The following is a 19755-nucleotide window of genomic DNA, read 5'->3' on the forward strand; positions in this document are numbered from 1 at the left end:
TGACACATTTGAGGAAACAGCAAAGTTGATAATATTCTCATTCTGCCATCGCAAGTCGTTGTTAAATGACTGAAATCGACGCAAGAATGACAGCATGATGTCGCATTTTTCAGCGGAATATTGCTTATATTAACTGCGCAATGATACTTGATTACGTATAATGATTTACTAAACCAATAGTTCTTAGTTTTAAGACGAATAAATAAAAGAAGACTAAACAGGATTGATACAAGCGTGTGTGTGGCTTCAATCTTGATAACGCTTTTGGCACTGCACGTTTAGTTCCTGACGTCAAAAGATTCCTGCGGAGGCGTTTGGCGCCATTCCTACATCACAAGGTGAATTAATTGGCAACCATATTCAGATAATTGTTCACCAAAATAAACACTTTATTAAATGCTTCAGTTGAAATCATGACGAAACGGAATATGTAAAGTGCGAAACTTAGAGTATAGAACTCGCTGAATAAACAGAAACTACAGCTCTTGAAGTGATTGAGTTTGTTGATGTACATTTTAATCAGTGGTTAGTTATAATTCTCCGAAAACGATATTTAATCCTTCACCTTGACTCGCTCATTAACATAATAATGAGATTTCGCATGACCGCTATTCGCTGATCTTAAACTATGATAGAAGTTTTCTTCAATCTCATCTGAGCTATCAAGATCTTGGTATCCTAGCATTGGTTCTGTGTTTGCGCGAGGCTTTGTAAGAACGCGCGGCGGGCATTTTTTCTTTGTTGTTGTCTCGGTTTCGGAGTTTGCCTGAACTTCTTCTTCCGCCTGATTTTCTTCGGATTCCTCCCCACCATCGTCTGTCAGTGACTCATCTGGTGACTGATACACCCGATCATCATCTTCCGGGGGCTTCCTTGCCTGTGTTTCCCTAAGATTCTGGTTCTCACCCGCTCTCGTTTCCCCCAGCCTCTCTCTCGAGGAAACAACGGTATCTGGATCAACATAGACCGCCATATTGTCATTCGCTCCCCCCTGCGGGATGCTTGGTAATACATGCACATCAATATAATTCAGGGGGTCCATCTTTCGGCCTTGGGAAATAGGCAGAGTGGCAGGATCAATATACACCGGGGAATTTTGGTCGTTTTGCTCCGCTTCTTCTTCAGATTTCCTGCAGTCAGATGACTGATATATTCTCAACAGCAAAAACCCCAATAATATCCCAATTAATGCGGCACCACCGACAATATACCACACATACTGTTGAAGGAAGGATTTTTGATTTCCGGCCGTCCCATCTGTAACGAGAGAAATACAAATCGATAGCCACGATTAGGTTGAAAGCCGACACCAACAGAAATAATAATAATAAGAGAAAAGAAAGAAACCCACCTTTGGAAATAGTTAGAATTCCATTCAACCGCCACTGATCTTCACCCTGACTGTTCTTCGCAATGCAAACATAAGTTGTATTAACTATAACTTTGTAATCCTTTATAACAATCACTCCAGAAATATCGGCAGTGTAGGACAAACCATTTGAAAGTTTGATAACATAAGTTGGTTTAGGCAGACCGTCCGCAAGGCAGGTCATCTTCATTGACTTATCTTCGAGAAGCTTTCCGTTGAATGAACGGATCTTTGGAGCATCTAAATGATGGATACTTGTAGTTAAAAACAGAACAACATCCATGTATCGTACAGTTGCTTCATACAGTAATTTGTTTTGCTATCATTGTATGAGATGTGAGAACTTACAGAGAACTGATAATGTCAATTTCTTTTCAACTATCATGGAGTGAAGCTGTGCTCTGCATATGTACGTTCCAGTCATGTGATTTTGAACATCTTGAAGAAACAGTTCAACACCTCCGTCTCTCCTCCTTCCATCCAGAAACGGAGGAGCTCCGTCCATTTGCCAGAAGGATTTTGGAGTAAAATAACGACTGTGCGCAAAACACCAGCATGAAAAATTCATCCCTTGTGGGACATTTACTCTTTCGGGGCATCTCATTTCTGCCGTTGGATTTCCTGAAATATCACAAGATGATTTAGGTTACTGTGTTTCCACGAAAATCGTGGAATAATTCACAGGATCGAATCCTGATCTAATATGATTTTACCATGATCTATGCACCATAAGGCTTTATACCGTTTTTGCTAGATCCGGTATAACCCATACCAAGCTAAACAAACTGTTGATCAATGTTTTCTGACAGTAGAACACACAATGAACGGCATTGTGAAGCATTCTTTCATGACTAAGTTGGTTTACCAACGCATATATGTACCTTGAACTGTAACATTAAAGTGCAACACAGGATAATGTTGCGATGGTAGAGAAAACACATTGCACCAATAGATCCCACTATCTGACGAAGTTGTATCAACAAGTACCAAACTTGCGCTGTCCAGTATCGATGCTCGGTCATCGTAAAACTCTTCAGACACAACGTGGCCTCGATCCCATGTGACAGAAAGTAGTCGCTTCTCAAAATTCGATTTGTCAGCGCGAAAGTTCCAATCAAGAAACACCAGCATTGGCATAGTATCATCTGTTCCTTTCAAGGAGATGTTCAGTTGCAATGTTTGCCCCTGTATTATGACGATGCGATTTGAAGAAGATCTTTGAACAGAGAACTTTCCATTGCTGAGTTCTAAATATTGCAAGCAAGCAAAATCACTTTATGCGAGGATTTTAACCTTTAAGTCCTTTAAAAGTTTATATACCAAACCCAAAAACTCTAAAAACCGATAACAACAGATTCATTGCACTCGCTAACCTGAGAACAGTTTCAAAGAAAATAAGATGAATAACACATTTCTGGGAAGGTTGAACCACATTTGTACGTTTGTTGGACTGTGTTAAAAACAGAATAGCAAAATATAGTAAGTATGCAGTCAGACCTAAAACCTTTGTTTAACTAATTAATATATTTTAAATCAACTGTAAACTAATGAATATTGTGTTTGAAGCCTGAAGTTGTGAGTAAACTTTCATCGACACTATCAGTAACATGAACTAGGAATTTTCTGGAAAATTTTCTCATCATAATGGTTTGGCAACTGCCTGAGATATATATACAAGAGCCTTCTCGATGTTTCGACTGAAGGGCCTTCGTCTGGAAATGGAGAAAGCCATACCAAAAAGATTTCTGATTCTTCTTGAATAGTACTTAAACAAGACGTTTCCAAACGTTTATATAAATGCATGAAAATTACTCCAATTACTTAGTTATCATTGCAAGACATTATTCAGGTACATAAATTTCAATCATCAAACAACAAAAGCACAATATGATCAAATACATTGAGATATGAGGCTGACTGTGCAGCTACATGGTCGCATCTTGACGTGCATAGCAACACGATCAATAAAAAACAATGACCATAATATCGTAACGTATCGTAATACATAACCACAACTTGTCTTCAGGAATACGAATTATTTAAACGAGTGAAACGAGTCTTCCAAATGGTAAAGCAAAGTTTGATAAATAATAATTAAGGAGTGGTGACGAAATAAATGAATATAGTCTTCCAAACGAGTGATTTGGTTGAGTTGGTTCGATTCATTTCGCATACAAATTTCACGCTACTTAATTACAAGTCAGTTTGCGCATTGAGATCAATATTGCTTAGAGGTCGGTGTGAACAGAACCGCCTGAAAAAATAAGCATATTTTGCAGATCTTTGACGTTTTGTACAAGAATCCCTTCGTCTAGGAATTGTTAGAAATACCAGGAAAACGTAGGAGGTAATCCTCTTTCATAATTTTGTAAACGTAGACATTTTCGCAAACGCAACAAGCAAGCTTTCTTGAAGAATGAGTTAACAATATTACATGGGTATAGCCTGCAATAAAAAGCAGTATTTAAATAATTCGTCATTCGACTTGCTTTAACATGATAAACTAAATGAAAAGACGCCTTCAAATAACTAGTGTACCCGAATACAAATTTTTCCATTACGAAACTTTGAGTTTCTCATCTCCCACGAAGATGAAACGAGCCCGAATAATATATACAAATTATTTCCAACAAAAGTTCAATATTAAGGAACAAATGAACTCACCTTTAAACTTTGGACTCAGTACAAAATTATGGAAAAACGAATTGAAGTCATTGGGAAAAATTAATCATCAAAGTTTTAAAACACTTTGTTTTCTCCTAGTATATGCATCGATGAAGCTTCTACTCTTCTAGTACTCACTGTTTTGAGTTGTCATGACTCATGAGGATCTGAAAGAGTGTTCCATCCACACTTGATATTCACAATCAACCCCATATCCACGGTCAATGCCTAATACAGAGTGACTGACCGATAAAGCCAAACAGCCTTACTGTACTGCTGATATGCTGGGTTCCCAAGTAAAATTTTGGCGTCGCGGCCACAAAAATTGCAGCAGTAGCCTATATATGAAGAAAATTATATTCATCACAGATATCGGGTCCCTAACATAAAAAAGTCAATGCAAAGCTTTGAGAGTTTAGAAAATACCAACGAGGATAAGGAATTCTTGGGATTTTTACACTTTTTCAAATGAATGTGAAATATTTTTGTCTAGCCCCGAGGGAAAAATGTCGGTAGAAGTAGTTTTAATATCGTGCAGAGTTAACGCAGGAAGACTTTTCCTATTACGACATATTTATTGATCGCTAACAATACACAATATTTTCATTATTTACAAGCTTCAGTTACAGTTGTTGCTCCCATCTTGTGGTTCTGAAATTGCCCAGACAAGCAGGAGACGGTCCATATGTAAAAATGGCAGCAAAAAATTAAAGGAAATCTTCGGGAAAAACTATTTACACCTCGACATTTTCTGGAAGGCAATATTGTTGCAGGTCCTGATATGGATGCGAGTCAACTCTGAATCGATTATCCAAGTCTGTGTAACCAGGAACTAAGCTCGTTTCATCTTCTTGTAAACACAGTTCCGGAACGATTTCCTGGCCTGGTGAGCTGGCTTGGTTGACATTAACATAAGTCGTATACGTTTCGGGAAGATCAGCAACTTCATACGGAGAAGCAGAGTCGGCCACTTCATGCAACGACATATTTCTATTCATGTCTTGATACTGCGCTGTTACATCCAATTCGAGACCGCTGCTGTTAAAACGAACGTCTTCATAAACACCTTTGGATTTACGACATTTACCACGAACATGCTTAATGACCAAAACCAAAACTATGCCAAGGAGAACACCAACGCCAAGTGATCCAGCCAGGTACAACCATGTAGGACGGCGCTTTACTGTTGGTTTCTCAACTTTCATTTCTTCTTTCACTGGTTAGAAAAAAACCCCAGTAACTATATCTTTTCAAAATGAGGTATCGAACTGAACCATTCTGCAAAAGCAAGAATATCTTACCTGGCAGGATAAGAACTTCCAGGGAGATTTCAACTATCGCTGTTTCGGTACGAACACGGCAGATATAAAATCCCTCATCGTTACGAGTGACATTTTCAAGATATAACTCTTCCTCGTGAAAAGGTCTCGAGTTTTTCAGCGTTTGGCCATTGCGTAGCCACATCGCTTGAGCTGTGACTTCTGATTGGGAAATGTCTTTGCACAAACAGAAAAAGCTTTGCTCTTCCAACAATCGCACGATACTTGGGCAAGTTATGCTTGCAACTGGTTTTTCTGTCAAATAGAAAGTTTATCTGGTAAATACAATGAAAAATCGAAGTACAACGTAATGCATTGAAACACAATGGAACAAATGAAACTCCAGATTTACCTTCAACATCAACGTTAAAGTCAACATGAATAGCTGTAGTGGTTGACTTCGGTTTCATCATGCGAAAATGATAAACGCCACTCTCATTCAAAGTAGTATTTCTCAAGACTAAAGTCGTTCCATTTTCTTCGAGTGATATCTTGTTATCTACGTCTTTTATGGAACTTTCTGTCCAACTGATAATTCTAACATCGGCGTTTTCTTCTTTCCTCGATCTCAACACAGAAGAAAAGTCCCAAAATTTTTCGTAGTTTTCGCCAGAAGAACTGACAAATACCTCTGGTAAACTTGGACGAAGCTTCAAATTTTGGCCTCTTGTAACGTGGACTATCTGTGGTACAGCATCGTATAAGTTCATCTCCTCCTCTACGTGGAAATTCAATACGAGCAACACAACGTTAGGAAAATACAAGGTGCAAAAAATAATTTTGATTTTCATTAAATTACGTTAAATAGCTTGAAAGTTTCACTACACGCAAAGAGAAACGTTTCCGTGCATGTATAAAAATGCTGATGAATTCCTCATCAGCAAAATGAAATAAGATTACAATATTGGCGGCAATAGCGGGCGGAACAATGTAAGGAGGTGCTAAATAGCTTAGAAGATTTCTTCTGGTAGAGAAAACAAACAAATTCTGACAAATTATTAATCTAATTCCTGACAAATTATGCGATTTATATCAACAAGTGATTTCACCTTCAACTATGACGCGAAATTCCACTCTAATGCTCCAAGGACGAGGTGGTCTCCGGAACTTGCAACGATAAACACCGGAATCAGCTAGGGTCATATTCTTCACAACTAAATCAATATATCTTTCTCGTGAAACTCTTGCAGTATCGTAGGAGAAATAAACTTCACTGCTTGAACCAAGTTGTCGTACCATCTGCAGCTCGCGAACATAGCTACGTTCCGTAAAGTCTGGAGAAAAGGCCCAGTATCCAGTTGTGTTCCCTCGATACAAATCCAGGCCGTCAATATCAAGTCTGATTTTCAAGCTTTGTCCTACTCTTACGAAGTCTGGGTCGGGCGTTACCTTTCTGACGGAGATCCAATCATCTGAAAATGGTGCAAATATATTGAGCCTTACAAAAACAAACTTGTTTGGATAGAAGGCTGATTAGAAGTGGCCGCCCTTTAGATGCGAAAGCCACAAAAGTGGGACGCCAACGCCTTCTATTCTTATAGAATTCCACTCGGAAACCACTTGGAAGAAAAACATGTGAGAGCCAATACTTGTATACCACCTCTAAGAGAAATTACTTTAAACTAAAACAATTTCCCTATTCTTTTGTGCCCGTCAATTCCGTATCATTTATTCCACGCCTGTACTCGTGTAAAACTAACTTCTTTTAAAGTAATCACGTTCACACATTATTTCTCTCTTTGTAGATAGCCATAAATCACATGATGAATACTGAGGTATGCAATCCGTGAAACAGCTTTAATCAAACATTATATTGTAGTATGGAGAGTGCCAAAAGCCTCATCTTGCAAAATAATGTTATTGCCAGAAGGCAAAACGTTTAAAAAAGAACGTTTCGTACTTGCTTTAAAAAGCCTTCAATATAGCTCTTGATCGAACGTAATCGTAAAAAAATCGTTAAATAATCAGCACTTCTGAGAATTACTTAACTTAACATGAAACAAACACATTACCTGAACTTCTTACAGCTGTCAAACATAAAGCAATGCAGATAAACAGGAAAGCATCACCAAGCGAAGAATCTAACGCCATTACTTTAATGAACTTCTTCGAACAGTAAATTTATACGAATTACGAAGACCAGTGATACTCTGGGTTGTGATGTTCACAGACTTCACTCCTACTCACACAAGGGCAAATGAACAAAATGTTCATATCTTCTCGCTGTTTAGCATTTACGTATTTTGTTCCATTGTGTAAGTACAATAAAAAACGTCACCGTTTCCGTTTGCTTTTGAAACACGAGAGCCTTCGTTTCTTAAGGTCTGCAAAACAATTATGAATATAATTAGGACATGTAAGATGCTGTTTTGCTTTATTGGTGTAATATTGAAAGCACGAGATCGCGGCTCGTGTAGTCAAAGATCTTTTCCTTGCAATTGTATTACATTTTAGTCAAAGTTGTTCAAATAACGCGTGTCTTTTGAAGGGTGTGTTATATAGTTGTTTTTCGGGAATGACAGCAACCGTATAATGATGATTTTATATGAGAGTCATTTCCATTGTTTGTGCATGTGTTATAGCGCTAATCGTTATCGACTTAGGAGATCCCTCTCAGGAAGCAATCTCCCCCTGGAAATTCTCAGCAATATGGCCTAAATCCAAGAGTGAGGTGCTCACTAAGTGGCAAAGCAAAGACAAAAAAGCTTAAGCAAGAATAAATGTTGAATAGGAGGATTGCATTCTGTGCCAAGGCATACTTGATCCAATATCAAGTATATAAATATAACCAGTATAAACCGGCGTAGACTAGTCTGATTTCAAACTTCGCCCTTAACCACGATAAGTAATTGATTACCATCCTATAAAGAGAAATCAGCGATAATTTCATCCGACCAAACCTTTTTGGGCGAGGCTTGTATTGGATGTTGGCTGAAAAACAGGAAACAAGCTTACTTGATCAAATGTGACGTAGTTCTTTTTTCTCAGCTAAATTTTCACCAGACGACCAATTGATGGCCAATCATTTAAGAGCCATATTCCATATTCGGACGTTTTTGTTTTCACTTTTGTCGACGGTATTGCAATGGCATTGTTCTGTTTGTTATATGAGCGAATATAGGCCTGTCGTGGTCAATACCAAGAGCGGTGTTATTAATATCTCTTTCTGTACGACACAGTCACGAGATTGATAAAAAGGATCCTTGGAAACACCGCAGCCGGTTGACAATGCCAACATCGACAGCGAGGACGATACTTTGAGAGATTTTATTTACCAGCTACAACTGTCATTGATTTTAGTAGCAGAATATTCCACTCTTCTTTGAAATTAAACAGTCTAACAACCAATAAATAACTTGATCGTATTAATATCAGTCGTATTTACATTGCTAGTTTGTAAAACATTTTAATATACTGCGGTATGGACATATGTCACTTGGATGATGAAGCGGCAGTGAGCTAACTTGTGAATCTATATTGCAGCTGTCACTCATTTTGTGACTGAACTAAAGAGAAGTAAAAGTTTGGTTGTTCAAGTAAAATGTCCGGAAATATCTCAATGTACACAGACTTGGCTATCAATGAGAGTGCGTCAGTATTCTTAATGGTATTAACATGTCTTCAAGTAATTCTTGGGTCAGTGGCCAACTTTATTGTAATCTTTATAATACTGAAATCACGAGAACTGACGAAACGCTCAGAAGATCGACTTATACTAAATTTGGCGTTTGCGGATTTCCTGGCGCTGACGACGTTCGTACCACTGCATATTTATGTCCTCTGGCAGGGGAAAATTAGCATTGGAATACAAAGAATCTACGAAGCGTTGAACTCCTTAGTTGTTTATTACGGAGGGAATGCAGTTATGTCTATTGCTTGCGATCGCTTTGTTGCAGTTCTATTACCTTTACGTCACTGGACATTGATATCAAAGAGAGTTACGTTTGTGATGGTATCGTTGACGCTTTTCGTAGCTGTTATCTTAGCAATCGTCGACTACGTTAGCCCAGATTTGACGCAAGAATCACGCAAACTTTTGATCAAAACAATATTTATTCCGTACAACGTTCTCTTTTGTAGCGTACTAGCAATACTTTATAGCTTCATCTTATACAGCACCTTAAAACAAGCGAGGCAAATTGCGAGGCAAAGAAGAAGTATCGGAGTTTCGTTTAGCAACTACCAAGGAAGATTATTTGTTAAAACAATTTTGAAAATAACTCTTTTAGTTGTGTTATACTATGCAACCTATTTGCCTTTATCAATTTACGTTTTAGTATACTCAAATTTGGTAGAAAATCAACAGAGAATTGTGCAGGCAACAGCTCGTTGCTGGTTATATTCATTTCTTTTTTTAAACTGTTGCGCGAATCCTTATGTTTACGCTTTGCAAACGGCAAGATTTAAAATTGCATTTTATAAAACTTTCCCAATCAGTTTTCGGCTGAAAGCTAACAAAACTGCAGTCATAGCAACTTAGAAACAAACACGCTTTAGACCTGTAAATAAATGTTCCTATAATAACATCATATTGTGATTGAAGTAGTCATAATTTTTTACAAATTTTAATAACGTCTCTGTATTTAAGTGTCACATCATGTTTACTAAACAATATTATAGCAAAGTCAATTATATGACAATCATTGCTGGGTCGTTAAAACGGCAGATGGTCGTCTATTCAGCTTCTTGTGACTGGCCTGCAGAAGATTGTGGGTTGATTGATTGTAATTTGCGCCATAACCGCGGTATTTGAATACAGTTCAATGTGATATTATGAGCCGTGCTTCAAGCCATAACTGCTACCGCCGCCTTTAATAAGGCTGTCGCCATCTTGTGACCATAGACAGCAGCAACATCAGCTGGAGTGTCCCCTGAATCATCAGTTAAATGCATAGGGCATTTGTGCTCGATCAATATCCTCAGTACTTCAAGATGTCCGCCTTCGGCTGCACAATGTGCTGGGGTCCAACCTCCAGTCATACGCATCCTGGGATCTGCCCCAGAATCCAGCAGAAGTTTCGTAACCGTTGCAAAGCCTGAGAGCGAGTTAACACAGAAGTTATCACTGTGATGAAGTGTACAGATTAGATTAGGCAAGTTTTTACCCTTGATCGCTACAGTGTAGGTGAATATAGGGAACCAGATTATAGGGAATGTGAAGTGGAAAAGCCAGTTTAAGGACTGCGGGCTCTACTCACCGTTGGAGGCAGCAATATGCAAAGCTGTACGCTTGCCCCAGTCCCAATCCTCAGCGTCGATATCAATGTCTGATCCCACTAAGACACACTGGAGTGTCTTCATGTCATTGTTCGCTGCAGCTTCGTGAAGCTCCGTCATGCGTCAAAACCTAATTAATTCAGTAGAAATGCGTTTAATATGACTTGGCCGCTTTATCACTGGATATTATAACAACTACAGATAAAAGAATAGAAAAAATGATTGAGTAGAGTAATGTAAGAGCCGTATATGTATTATAATATAGTTCGTCAATTGCAGTCAATAAAATGGGAAACTGAAAATTACGCTATGCACACAAACCATTTTACTCAAGTTAATTGTCTGGCGTTTCAACATGATGCGAAACTTACCTTAAATTGGACACAAAACAGCCTCCAGTAATTTCAAAACAAAAGATAATCGTCCAAAACTTCACGTTATTTGAGAAACCAAGGGAAACCACGAGATACAAGGAGGGAATTTAAGTTTACATGCAAGAAATTATTCGCATTGATAAGGATTGTTATGAAAGGAACCGACCACCTGCCGTTACCTGGGAAATTGAATAATTTAAAAGATAGCGGACTTAAAAAAACGGACTAATTTTATCGAAATATCTCTCTTCCAGAAACATTTCTTTTAATCGTGTTTTTGCGCAAAATTCCTTTGCATCTTCTTTCCATATTTCGGGACCGCCTTTTACATAATTTTGAACTCGTTTCAGACGAGATAATTTACAGATAATATACTCTATATATGAAAATATTTCCGCACTAAAATATGTCTACGCATGTCCGCTATAGGAGAATACCCGTTCACGTTATATGATATTGTGAAGTACTGTAGCGACACATCGCCGCTTAGTTTATGTTCAGTTAGTTCAGTATAACATACTTTTAACTGTCAAACCTTACTGAACAACCACCTCTGTATATTATAAGATGTATGACAGATTTTCTTCGCTGCTCGACCTTCCACAGCTAGAAATCCATGACTTTTCACGTTAACTCTTCGCGAAATCTTTCAGTTTCATTCAGAAACACAAATATAATCGTTTTATTTAATGGTTTCAAGGCTATCTTGGGATCCCGTCATACCTAAAGGTAGTATAGAATACACGTTTCACCTAGGGCAGAATTTTTGTAAATAAATGCCGCAAGCTGACTGCTAATACTCACGCAATTCTTGAGTTTTTACTCTATCTAAGATCCCTTTACGTTCAGGCGGTCTACTCTTCTTGAACATTGCTTGATGTACCTGCAGAAATATATAAAATAGTTGAATGCAGATATGTACAGGGTTTGACTCTCCCGGAGCAACCAAACAGGAGATATTTACCTGTTTGTTCATGACACAGTGGAAAATGAATATGAAAAGTCCTTGAAGAGAATTGAAGATTGCAAACAAGTATTTGAAAGCCAGTTCATCAAAGAAAAAGTCGAGAATTGCAAAGGTCCACGTGAAGCCGAGTACAGGCATAATGATGATTGAAGCTCGTGCGGTTGCTTTAACTTTTCCCAAAGTGTCTTCCTGTTGAACTTTGTGAGAGGTGAGGACACGATGTAGCATCAAGAAATATACAACGTAACTTGCCTAGAAAATGACGGGAAGGGGTTGCATCAAGAGAAGATATACCATGCATAGACAAGAGGATAAATGAGGCTATGTAAAGTTGTATTAAGCGAAAGAGTAGGTGTAAGTAGTTCATATATACTTACCAATAAGACCACGATCATCGGCGCTATAGCTGCCCAGATAAAACCTCTCGACCGGCTCAACCAACAGTGTCCATCGAGACCATAAAACGAAGCACCCCGAATACCAACTGATGTAATCACAATCAAGGCTGGTAAACCTGCAAAAGAATAAACATTATCAATCAGAACTGGAGAGCAGTGGACAGAATCTGTATGCTGTTTGGTAATATGATCGAGAAGAATATATACCCCATCCAACTAGATGAACCAGAAGATACCATCTTCGTCCATAATTCTTCTTAAACATATTCGTCAAGAGAAGACAAAGTAAAACTCCCTCACACAACATCCACATAAATAGTGCAAGGACAAAAAAATGAAGAAGAATTCCAATGGCAGTACAAGGAACCTATACGAACAACAAGGTGTTTATGATCATTTCAATGCAATCCTGTGTTTTCGCACGATTTTCATATCATATACCCACCTCATCGTCCTTGAAAGGTCCTCTCAAAACAGAAAATATATCCAGTAATGCAATCGCAGCGCAAAGGTTCATGAAGTTTACGAATCGTGGCGACCACAAAGCCTTCCAGTAATAAACATACACAATCATTGTCAAAATAATAGCTGCCAGCGAGATGGCAGATCCGACTGTTGATATGATTTCAAGTTTCGCTTGTTCTTCAGCGTCCTGGGAAAATGTATGAGAATAGCAAAAAAGAAAACCATTTAATACATATAAATATATAGCTCAAGCCATTAAATCTCATGTCGCTGAGATATGTTCATGCGAGTCTTACCATCTCTCCTTTACCACTTTCCACCATCACAGCAAACAGCGTCAAATGATCGCATTCACATGTTGTTACCTCTTTCGTGGTCTCGTTCCTAACCAGTCGGCAACCTTCGTCACCCCATCGGCTGTTGGCCTTTTCAGGTTGCCAAAACACACATTTTCTTTGATAACGTTCGTCGTTGGACTAAATGAAATAAACATGAGTAGACTCTAATTCTCTCTAGCGAGAACACCCATCCATTCAAGTACTCAAAGGATAGCTTCTTCTATACAACCTACCGTGCCATTATTCTCCAAAACAATTCTCACAGGTTGTTTAAATTTCGAAACACCTAAAGGCTTCACAGTGCTCGATATTATCCTCGAGTTTGAGAGAAGTTTGAGATGGCTGCTGCTTAAACTTCCAGACGTGGTGTTCACATCACCCAGAATGGATGCAAGTGTATTGTAGACCACACTGACCACTGTGACTGCTTCGCTGGTTGTCTGAAATCAATTTTGACAATTAATGGGTCGATTTATTACTTAAAAATGAATGATCTGAGGGAGGATTTTTTAAACCTGCTCCATCAAGCATGAAATATTAAACTTGGTAGAGCTGAGTCTTAATAAGATACCTGGTTGAACACAGCCTGCGGCAGAAAAATACGACTCTTATTCTGTTCAAAGACGAAGTCTCTTTTCCTTCGAAAACGACGCATTTGAAAAGCTAGATTCCTCTCCACACGGTTCTGAATGATATCACCATCTCCGGCAAAATCTTCTTCCAAATCAAAACCAAAATTATCCAGAGAGGTCACAAGATTGGCAGGCGTCTCTGGATTGTTCTGTGCAGAATTTGAGAAGGGGGTGAATCAGTATAACCAAGCTGATTCTATTATATTGCTAATTTATATCCCAGTTCAAAATAAAGACCACGGACATCGTCCTGACCTCTTCAATCTCCAACCAAGTTTCTTGATTCTCCAGGTCTAAAACATTGCTAGCAGTTTCTGTGTAGGATGAAAGGGTTTCTGTCGCCAGTGTCTTATTTCCTTTTTCTTTTTGAAAGAAGCTTTTCGTTCGTTGTAAGATGCCCACAGTTGCCAAAAGATCTTTCCCAAACAATCTCGCCGAGCCTTTCATGCCAGGTCGTGGCGGTTTCTTTGGACTCGTCAAGGATCTCAACTGATCTAACGCTTGTTTAATGTCCAAGTTTACTTTAAAACCTTCATCTAAGGCATCCAGCTATGCACGACAATGGAAAAACAAATGAAAACAGCTTAGTCGCCTTACCCGGGAGAGTATTATCGGTATTGTGACTGTGATGTATACACGATGATTCTAAGAAGCAAGCGAAGTAAGAATTGCGTTGATTCTTACCTGATCTTCCAGTGAAGAAAACGCAGGACTGCTGCAGTCTTTCAAGTTGGGTGCACGCCATCTTGGTGGTTGACCTGGAAAAGCTTCACAAACCCGTTTAGCCACACCTGTATTGAAAGACGAAAGCTTTAATCGTTTCTTTCACTGTTTTCAGAAACTTTTAGAAAGACTTCTGAACGATTTAGACAACGGAACTGAAACTTGCACCCACCTGAGTTTTCGTCACCTACTAAACATGACTTAGAATCCACCAATCCAAAGAGAGTTTCTTCCCATTGTATTCCTTCAGACGTTTCAGCCGGACAAGATCCCAGAGTCTCCGCTGACATCTGCAATCAAAAGTTGTGTTTGAAAACAACGGTGTTTGAAACCGTTCTCGCAGTGAAAACGAATGCGAATATAACCGTTCTCGCGTGAAAATGAGTGCGAACATGCACGAAAACGTTACCGTGTGCACATAACCTATATAAATATAGCATGTACATACCTGGTTTTGTAACCCGAATTCGCCCTATGGGACCACGAACAGTCACTCCTTTGTATGTGATTTGACAGTACATGTCATAAACATCATAGCTATCTTTCTCTGCGTGCAATCTCTCTGGGATCTTCCACCTAAATATTGCTTTGTTGTTGTCAATTTTTTTCCACGGTGCTTCTGGGAGCAACTTACGAAACCAAGAATATGTTGCATTCACCAAGCGGCCTTCGCTGTTTTCGCAAAACCATTCATAAATCCCGGTTTCTGTAAAACATTGCAGTTTTCATTAATAGCCCTAGTAACTGACATGATAAACACAGGAAAGTTTTGTGAAGATATGCAATGATGACGCCAAAGCGTTCAGGCGTATATGAGCAAGTAAACGTCGTATTTTTCGCTAGTGTATTTTTTCAATGGCGTTTTCTGCGGGTGTTCAAAGAAGAATTGAAATGAAGCTTGTTCACCTGTCGTAACTCGGGCATCTTTGGGCTTGATCTTAATCTTTAGTGGAGGGGTCACCTGCACAGCAAAACTTGGCGCCCATTTTGTACCGTTGGACAGGCTACGATAGAAGAGAAGCACAGTAAGGTAATGAAAGATAAAAAATCTTCACTACATGTGGTAAACAAACCGTCAAACAAGAAACTTTAATTAAGGCCGTTGCAAATGATGATCATGCTTAGAAAGAACGATTGTTTATGGTCGGTTTTGTAATTTTCACGCTAGGAAACTACGTCAATAGTAGAGCTTATGTAAATGTCAGAGATAACACATACGTTGCAGTACATCCGTAAATACCAGAATCCGATTTTCCAGCTTTTCGTATTTTAAGGTCAGAACTTCGGTCTTCACTTTGAATGAGAACTCTCTCGTTTTCATGAAGTGTAACGTTGTCAAAATTCCACAAGAAACGCACTGAATTTGTGATGTTGGCGATGCATTGTAGATGCAAGTGTTTACCATAACTATTTGCAATCACTTTAACTTTCACTAAAATGGGAGAGAGGTAAAGATGCAATGTATTTAAACAATTGAAAATCGAAACAATTGCATGTAATGTACGATAATGTCTCTTGCACAACGATACTCCGCGAGCGATGTTTTTTAAAAAAATTATTTCGTTTTAGGTTATTGCTTATCGTACTGTAGGATGGCCGTCATTTAATGCCAAGCAGAAAGCAGTAGAAAAATTACTGGACAAATGCCATAATTCATTATGCTAATGATTCCGGACGAGACCACTTCAGATGTATTTTCATTAAATCCTGATCTCCCTCTGCACACATTAACCTTTCATTTATATTTTACGTGGCGAAATGGTAAACAAGGAACAGGTACATGAAGTCAACCTTTCACGACGTGGCGACCAAACAAAACTTTATTTACATGACCGCATATTCTCTACATCGACCCGGAAAAAGTCCTTTTAATCTCTCTACTCAAAGTTTTAACAATCCTTGCCTTAAGGATATATTTTCCTCAGGACTGATAGTCAACTAGCCAAGGGAATTGTCAGGTGATGAAGTATCACTAAAACAACCCAAACAGGGACAGGAAAAGGAAGAATTTCTTTTTTTTAGTCAGATGGATCCAGTCGGATGGAATGCAATCGGGTTATACGAGATAATCAGTCTGGACTGTAAGATATTTGACATAACTGCAAGCCAGATTCCTATCGTATTGTTACTGTGACACAAGCGCAAACCATATTACTTTTACACCCGCATATATGTACCTGGTCCATCTTGAGATACAAACTCGTTCAAACGAGACAGCAATCTAGTTTCTTGTTCTCTCCTTTTCTTCCCCTTTGGTTTCATTTTGCACTCAATGAGCAGCAGAAAACCAACCAAAACGATAAAACTCAGCCTGATTCGTCTCATCGTCAATGAAATGTTGTTTATGTCTAAATAATTGTATAAATAAATTCAGAGCTTTATGTTTAATTTTCTTTTTAATACCTTTCACTTACAGGTGGTCAAGAACAATTATTTCCTCCAAATATAAATTTATTTATCACTAGTCCAATCTTTCTTCCCGGCGAGAGACGCAATTATTTCTGGTCATTTAAACATCATAAAAGCGGTATAGCTGATTAATTAGAAGATCTATATTCTACATGTTTATATGTAGTAGGAAAAGATGTTTTGCTCTTTTTGAAAACTTCACGAGACTCGTCAAGAATTCGAAAAATCATAAATCTCGTCCTTGTCTTCAGTCTCATCGCGTTGTTTTGCTAATCAATGACGGTCTTCAATTATCCTCTTTCATACAACTATTTTCACATATTATATACGAATTCAGTTATTCACAACCGCGGTGGATTTCAATGACAATTACCGGAGCAGGTTGACCGATTCCCTGTGATCTTATCTGGATGCCATAGCAATTAGCAAAAATTTTGTCTTGAAAGCATTCATTATCTCATAAATGGTTTCCTATATTAATTTCAGTATTTCGAAACAACTGCATGAATAATCTTTTTTTTCCCAATACCTAATTTGCTTTTTTGAGAAATTTGGACAAACTATTCGTATAATGAAAGAGATAACCGATATTTCTGCTTTATCAATTCCTCACATCTTTGCGAATTGTAATGCATGAATTATGTAAAAACTTTTCTTCAGTTAGACAAACACGTCAAAGAAATGACAAATATTTACATTGACTTCACCGCGACAACTGACATTAAAGTGTTCCGTGTATAACATGACGACAACAACACGCGAGCTGGGTGTTGATGATATTTTCACCACGATAATCCTACCTGGGTACACAGACTCGCAGAGCCATATATCTTAGTTATAATAAGGAGATTTTATGATATGATATAAAGCTATATATATTATTGCTTCAAACACATAATATAAGAATACGATATTGAGCGTGTGAAAATTTTTTGTTTCTTTTGAGAGTCAGTGTACTAAACACCATTAACCTGCATGCATATTTGATATTTCATCGGTCTAGATTTAGAGCTATGGCATGAATCCATCGTTACTCTGGAGGCTGTGCAGCACAATAGCTGTTTATGAAAAATATTATAAGCACATTTGCAAACTTGGTAAATTTAAAAGTCAACAAAACAAATGAGATTTTATATCGCAACGGACACAATATTTGAATGACTGTGAGCAAGAGAATTAGTTTTAGCCTTGAGGTAGTTTGGAACGTATATAGATAATATCTACTGTAGTTTGTATTGAGTTGCGATTTGGCTGCGATAACCGCAATACAAAAGTATGCAATAATCAAGAATACGATGCCACTTGTGAATCGAAGCGACAGATCAGTTGGATCTGTGTGTGATCACCACAAACCAAAGTAATGTATATAAAGTGGCATTGATATTGACCATATATTAGCTACGTAGGTGATAGATGACTTACACATCAAGAGAAATAATTAAAAAACGTATAGTCAATAGAAGTAAGGCCATTGATAAAATACATTGGTAAGCAAACCAGGAATAAGATGGCGTCCAGCAGAGAATCACGCTAACCTTTGCGATATTTGCTGTGGCTGAGATGATGAGAGTCCTTGTAGAAATATGAGTTATACGACCTTTATGGCCTTTGAAGTATAAACAAACGTGTTGCACCATCCGCGCGCGCAGTGTACCAACCGACAGGCAAATAGGTAGTGGTATCGGATATAATAACTCACAAAGATTTCTATTAACAATAGTTCTACATTATAATTTATTTAATGCCCCTAGGGCAATCCGTGCAGCTACAGTCTTAAGAATCTCGATCATACAGTGAGAATTTAGGTTAGAATTGCTGTTTTCAAACATATATCACGGTGATAAATATATCTAACATCGCTATAAATACAAAACTGGTCAGTTGTAGAGACATGTGTAATTTATTGGCGAAGGTAATTCAATTTGAAGCGAGATCAATTTTGAAAAGGCATTATTGCAGTATCTTGTTTACATGGCATGCATACATACCAGTACGATGTATTATAGCTCTGGTTCGCTGTCAAAAATACGTCTTCTGATACCACATAAATTTCATCAATCTCACAGTTTATGAAGGAATATTGCAATCGATTGTAACAAAAATGTTTTGATACCACGTATCCCACGAAACTTTCATAACTTATATACGATTCTGTCGATTCATAGCCAGACTCATTGAGCCTAATTGAACATAGCGTGGTGAGGTGATCGCTGTGACGTCATATGACGTAAGAAGAAAACAGGCCGGGGCACTGATACATAATAAAAAGTTTTCCGCCCATTTTGTCGGTTTTATTTCTTATTTTGAATTGAAAATACACAAATACGAGCTCTTTAGTAAATAGTAAAAAGTAGTCCTGTGGTTTGAACGTCAATAAATATTGGGCCAACTCTTCACCTTTTCTCTGTGGCTTATGGTGGGTGGTGATACCGTGACGGTGGTCAGTGGTTAACCTACTTGTGATGTCTTCCGGACAGACCAAAGTTGCATTCTTCAGTAAATCGACCATGGTCGAGTTCGCCGGAAAATGACGTATTCGACCATGGTTGAGTCCGCCGGAAAAGACTAAAATTTCTAAGAATATCAAATTTCTCGCTAAAATCACTTCAAAAACGTTCAGGCGTTTAAATCTTGACATTTCAAAGCGTGTGCATTATTAGTCGTTTTCTATGCATATACTTGTTAGAGACCGCCTCCCGAGACCAGGAAAAGCTTAAATACGTTAAATTTATCTTCGCTCTCAAGGCTTGCCACTGTAGCTGATTCGTCTATGACGCGCTAGGCGTGTGGCATACAGCCCACTCTGTTTCTCACTGAGACGTAACGGTTAGGTGCACATACATCATGGTCTGGGGGCCGTAGTGCATCTCCCCCTTAGAC

The 19755-nt window shown here is 38.3% G+C and overlaps 5 protein-coding genes across 8 annotated transcripts; 1 reads left to right on the forward strand and 4 right to left on the reverse strand.

The window, feature by feature from the left end:
• Positions 1-405: 405 nt before the first annotated feature.
• On the reverse strand, positions 406-2587 carry LOC114525507. The gene is made up of 4 exons (XM_028546884.1): positions 2251-2587; positions 1718-1990; positions 1352-1609; positions 406-1257 (listed from the first exon to the last, which is right to left on the reverse strand). The coding sequence occupies exons 1-4, from the start codon at positions 2504-2506 to the stop codon at positions 554-556; spliced, it is 1491 nt and encodes a 496-aa protein (XP_028402685.1). The 5' UTR covers positions 2507-2587; the 3' UTR covers positions 406-553.
• A 2031-nt stretch (positions 2588-4618) lies between these two features.
• On the reverse strand, positions 4619-8111 carry LOC114525374. Its single transcript, XM_028546696.1, has 5 exons — positions 7365-8111; positions 6402-6764; positions 5705-6070; positions 5335-5607; positions 4619-5249 (listed from the first exon to the last, which is right to left on the reverse strand). Exons 1-5 carry the CDS (start codon positions 7441-7443, stop codon positions 4768-4770), a joined length of 1563 nt encoding a protein of 520 aa, XP_028402497.1. The 5' UTR covers positions 7444-8111; the 3' UTR covers positions 4619-4767.
• Positions 8112-8673: 562 nt separating this feature from the next.
• Positions 8674-9862, forward strand: LOC114525375 (protein trapped in endoderm-1-like). The gene has a single exon (XM_028546697.1). The coding sequence runs from the start codon at positions 8894-8896 to the stop codon at positions 9830-9832; it is 939 nt and encodes a 312-aa protein (XP_028402498.1). The 5' UTR covers positions 8674-8893; the 3' UTR covers positions 9833-9862.
• A 36-nt stretch (positions 9863-9898) lies between these two features.
• Positions 9899-11450, reverse strand: LOC114525376 (ankyrin repeat domain-containing protein 66-like). The gene is made up of 2 exons (XM_028546698.1): positions 10551-11450; positions 9899-10388 (listed from the first exon to the last, which is right to left on the reverse strand). Exons 1-2 carry the CDS (start codon positions 10687-10689, stop codon positions 10138-10140), a joined length of 390 nt encoding a protein of 129 aa, XP_028402499.1. The 5' UTR covers positions 10690-11450; the 3' UTR covers positions 9899-10137.
• A 96-nt stretch (positions 11451-11546) lies between these two features.
• On the reverse strand, positions 11547-19043 carry LOC114525373 (adhesion G protein-coupled receptor L3-like). 4 transcript variants are annotated; one of them, XM_028546693.1, is made up of 17 exons: positions 18864-19043; positions 16644-16814; positions 15685-15898; positions 15373-15470; positions 14915-15172; positions 14639-14756; positions 14428-14534; positions 13999-14292; positions 13683-13892; positions 13345-13551; positions 13070-13249; positions 12754-12960; positions 12516-12675; positions 12288-12424; positions 11908-12162; positions 11748-11826; positions 11547-11666 (listed from the first exon to the last, which is right to left on the reverse strand). In XM_028546693.1, the coding sequence occupies exons 6-17, from the start codon at positions 14754-14756 to the stop codon at positions 11626-11628; spliced, it is 1995 nt and encodes a 664-aa protein (XP_028402494.1). In that variant the 5' UTR covers positions 14915-15172; positions 15373-15470; positions 15685-15898; positions 16644-16814; positions 18864-19043; the 3' UTR covers positions 11547-11625. The 4 variants fall into 4 exon arrangements, with proteins under 4 accessions (XP_028402494.1, XP_028402496.1, XP_028402492.1 ...); XM_028546695.1 differs by lacking the exon at positions 18864-19043 and adding an exon at positions 18411-18513; XM_028546691.1 differs by lacking the exon at positions 18864-19043 and adding an exon at positions 18298-18513.
• Between the last annotated feature and the right edge of the window lie 712 nt (positions 19044-19755).

Source organism: Dendronephthya gigantea, unplaced genomic scaffold, assembly GCF_004324835.1.
Source record: "Dendronephthya gigantea isolate DGI-Jeju-01 unplaced genomic scaffold, DenGig_1.0 000034F, whole genome shotgun sequence".
Taxonomy (NCBI): Eukaryota; Metazoa; Cnidaria; class Anthozoa; order Malacalcyonacea; family Nephtheidae; genus Dendronephthya; species Dendronephthya gigantea.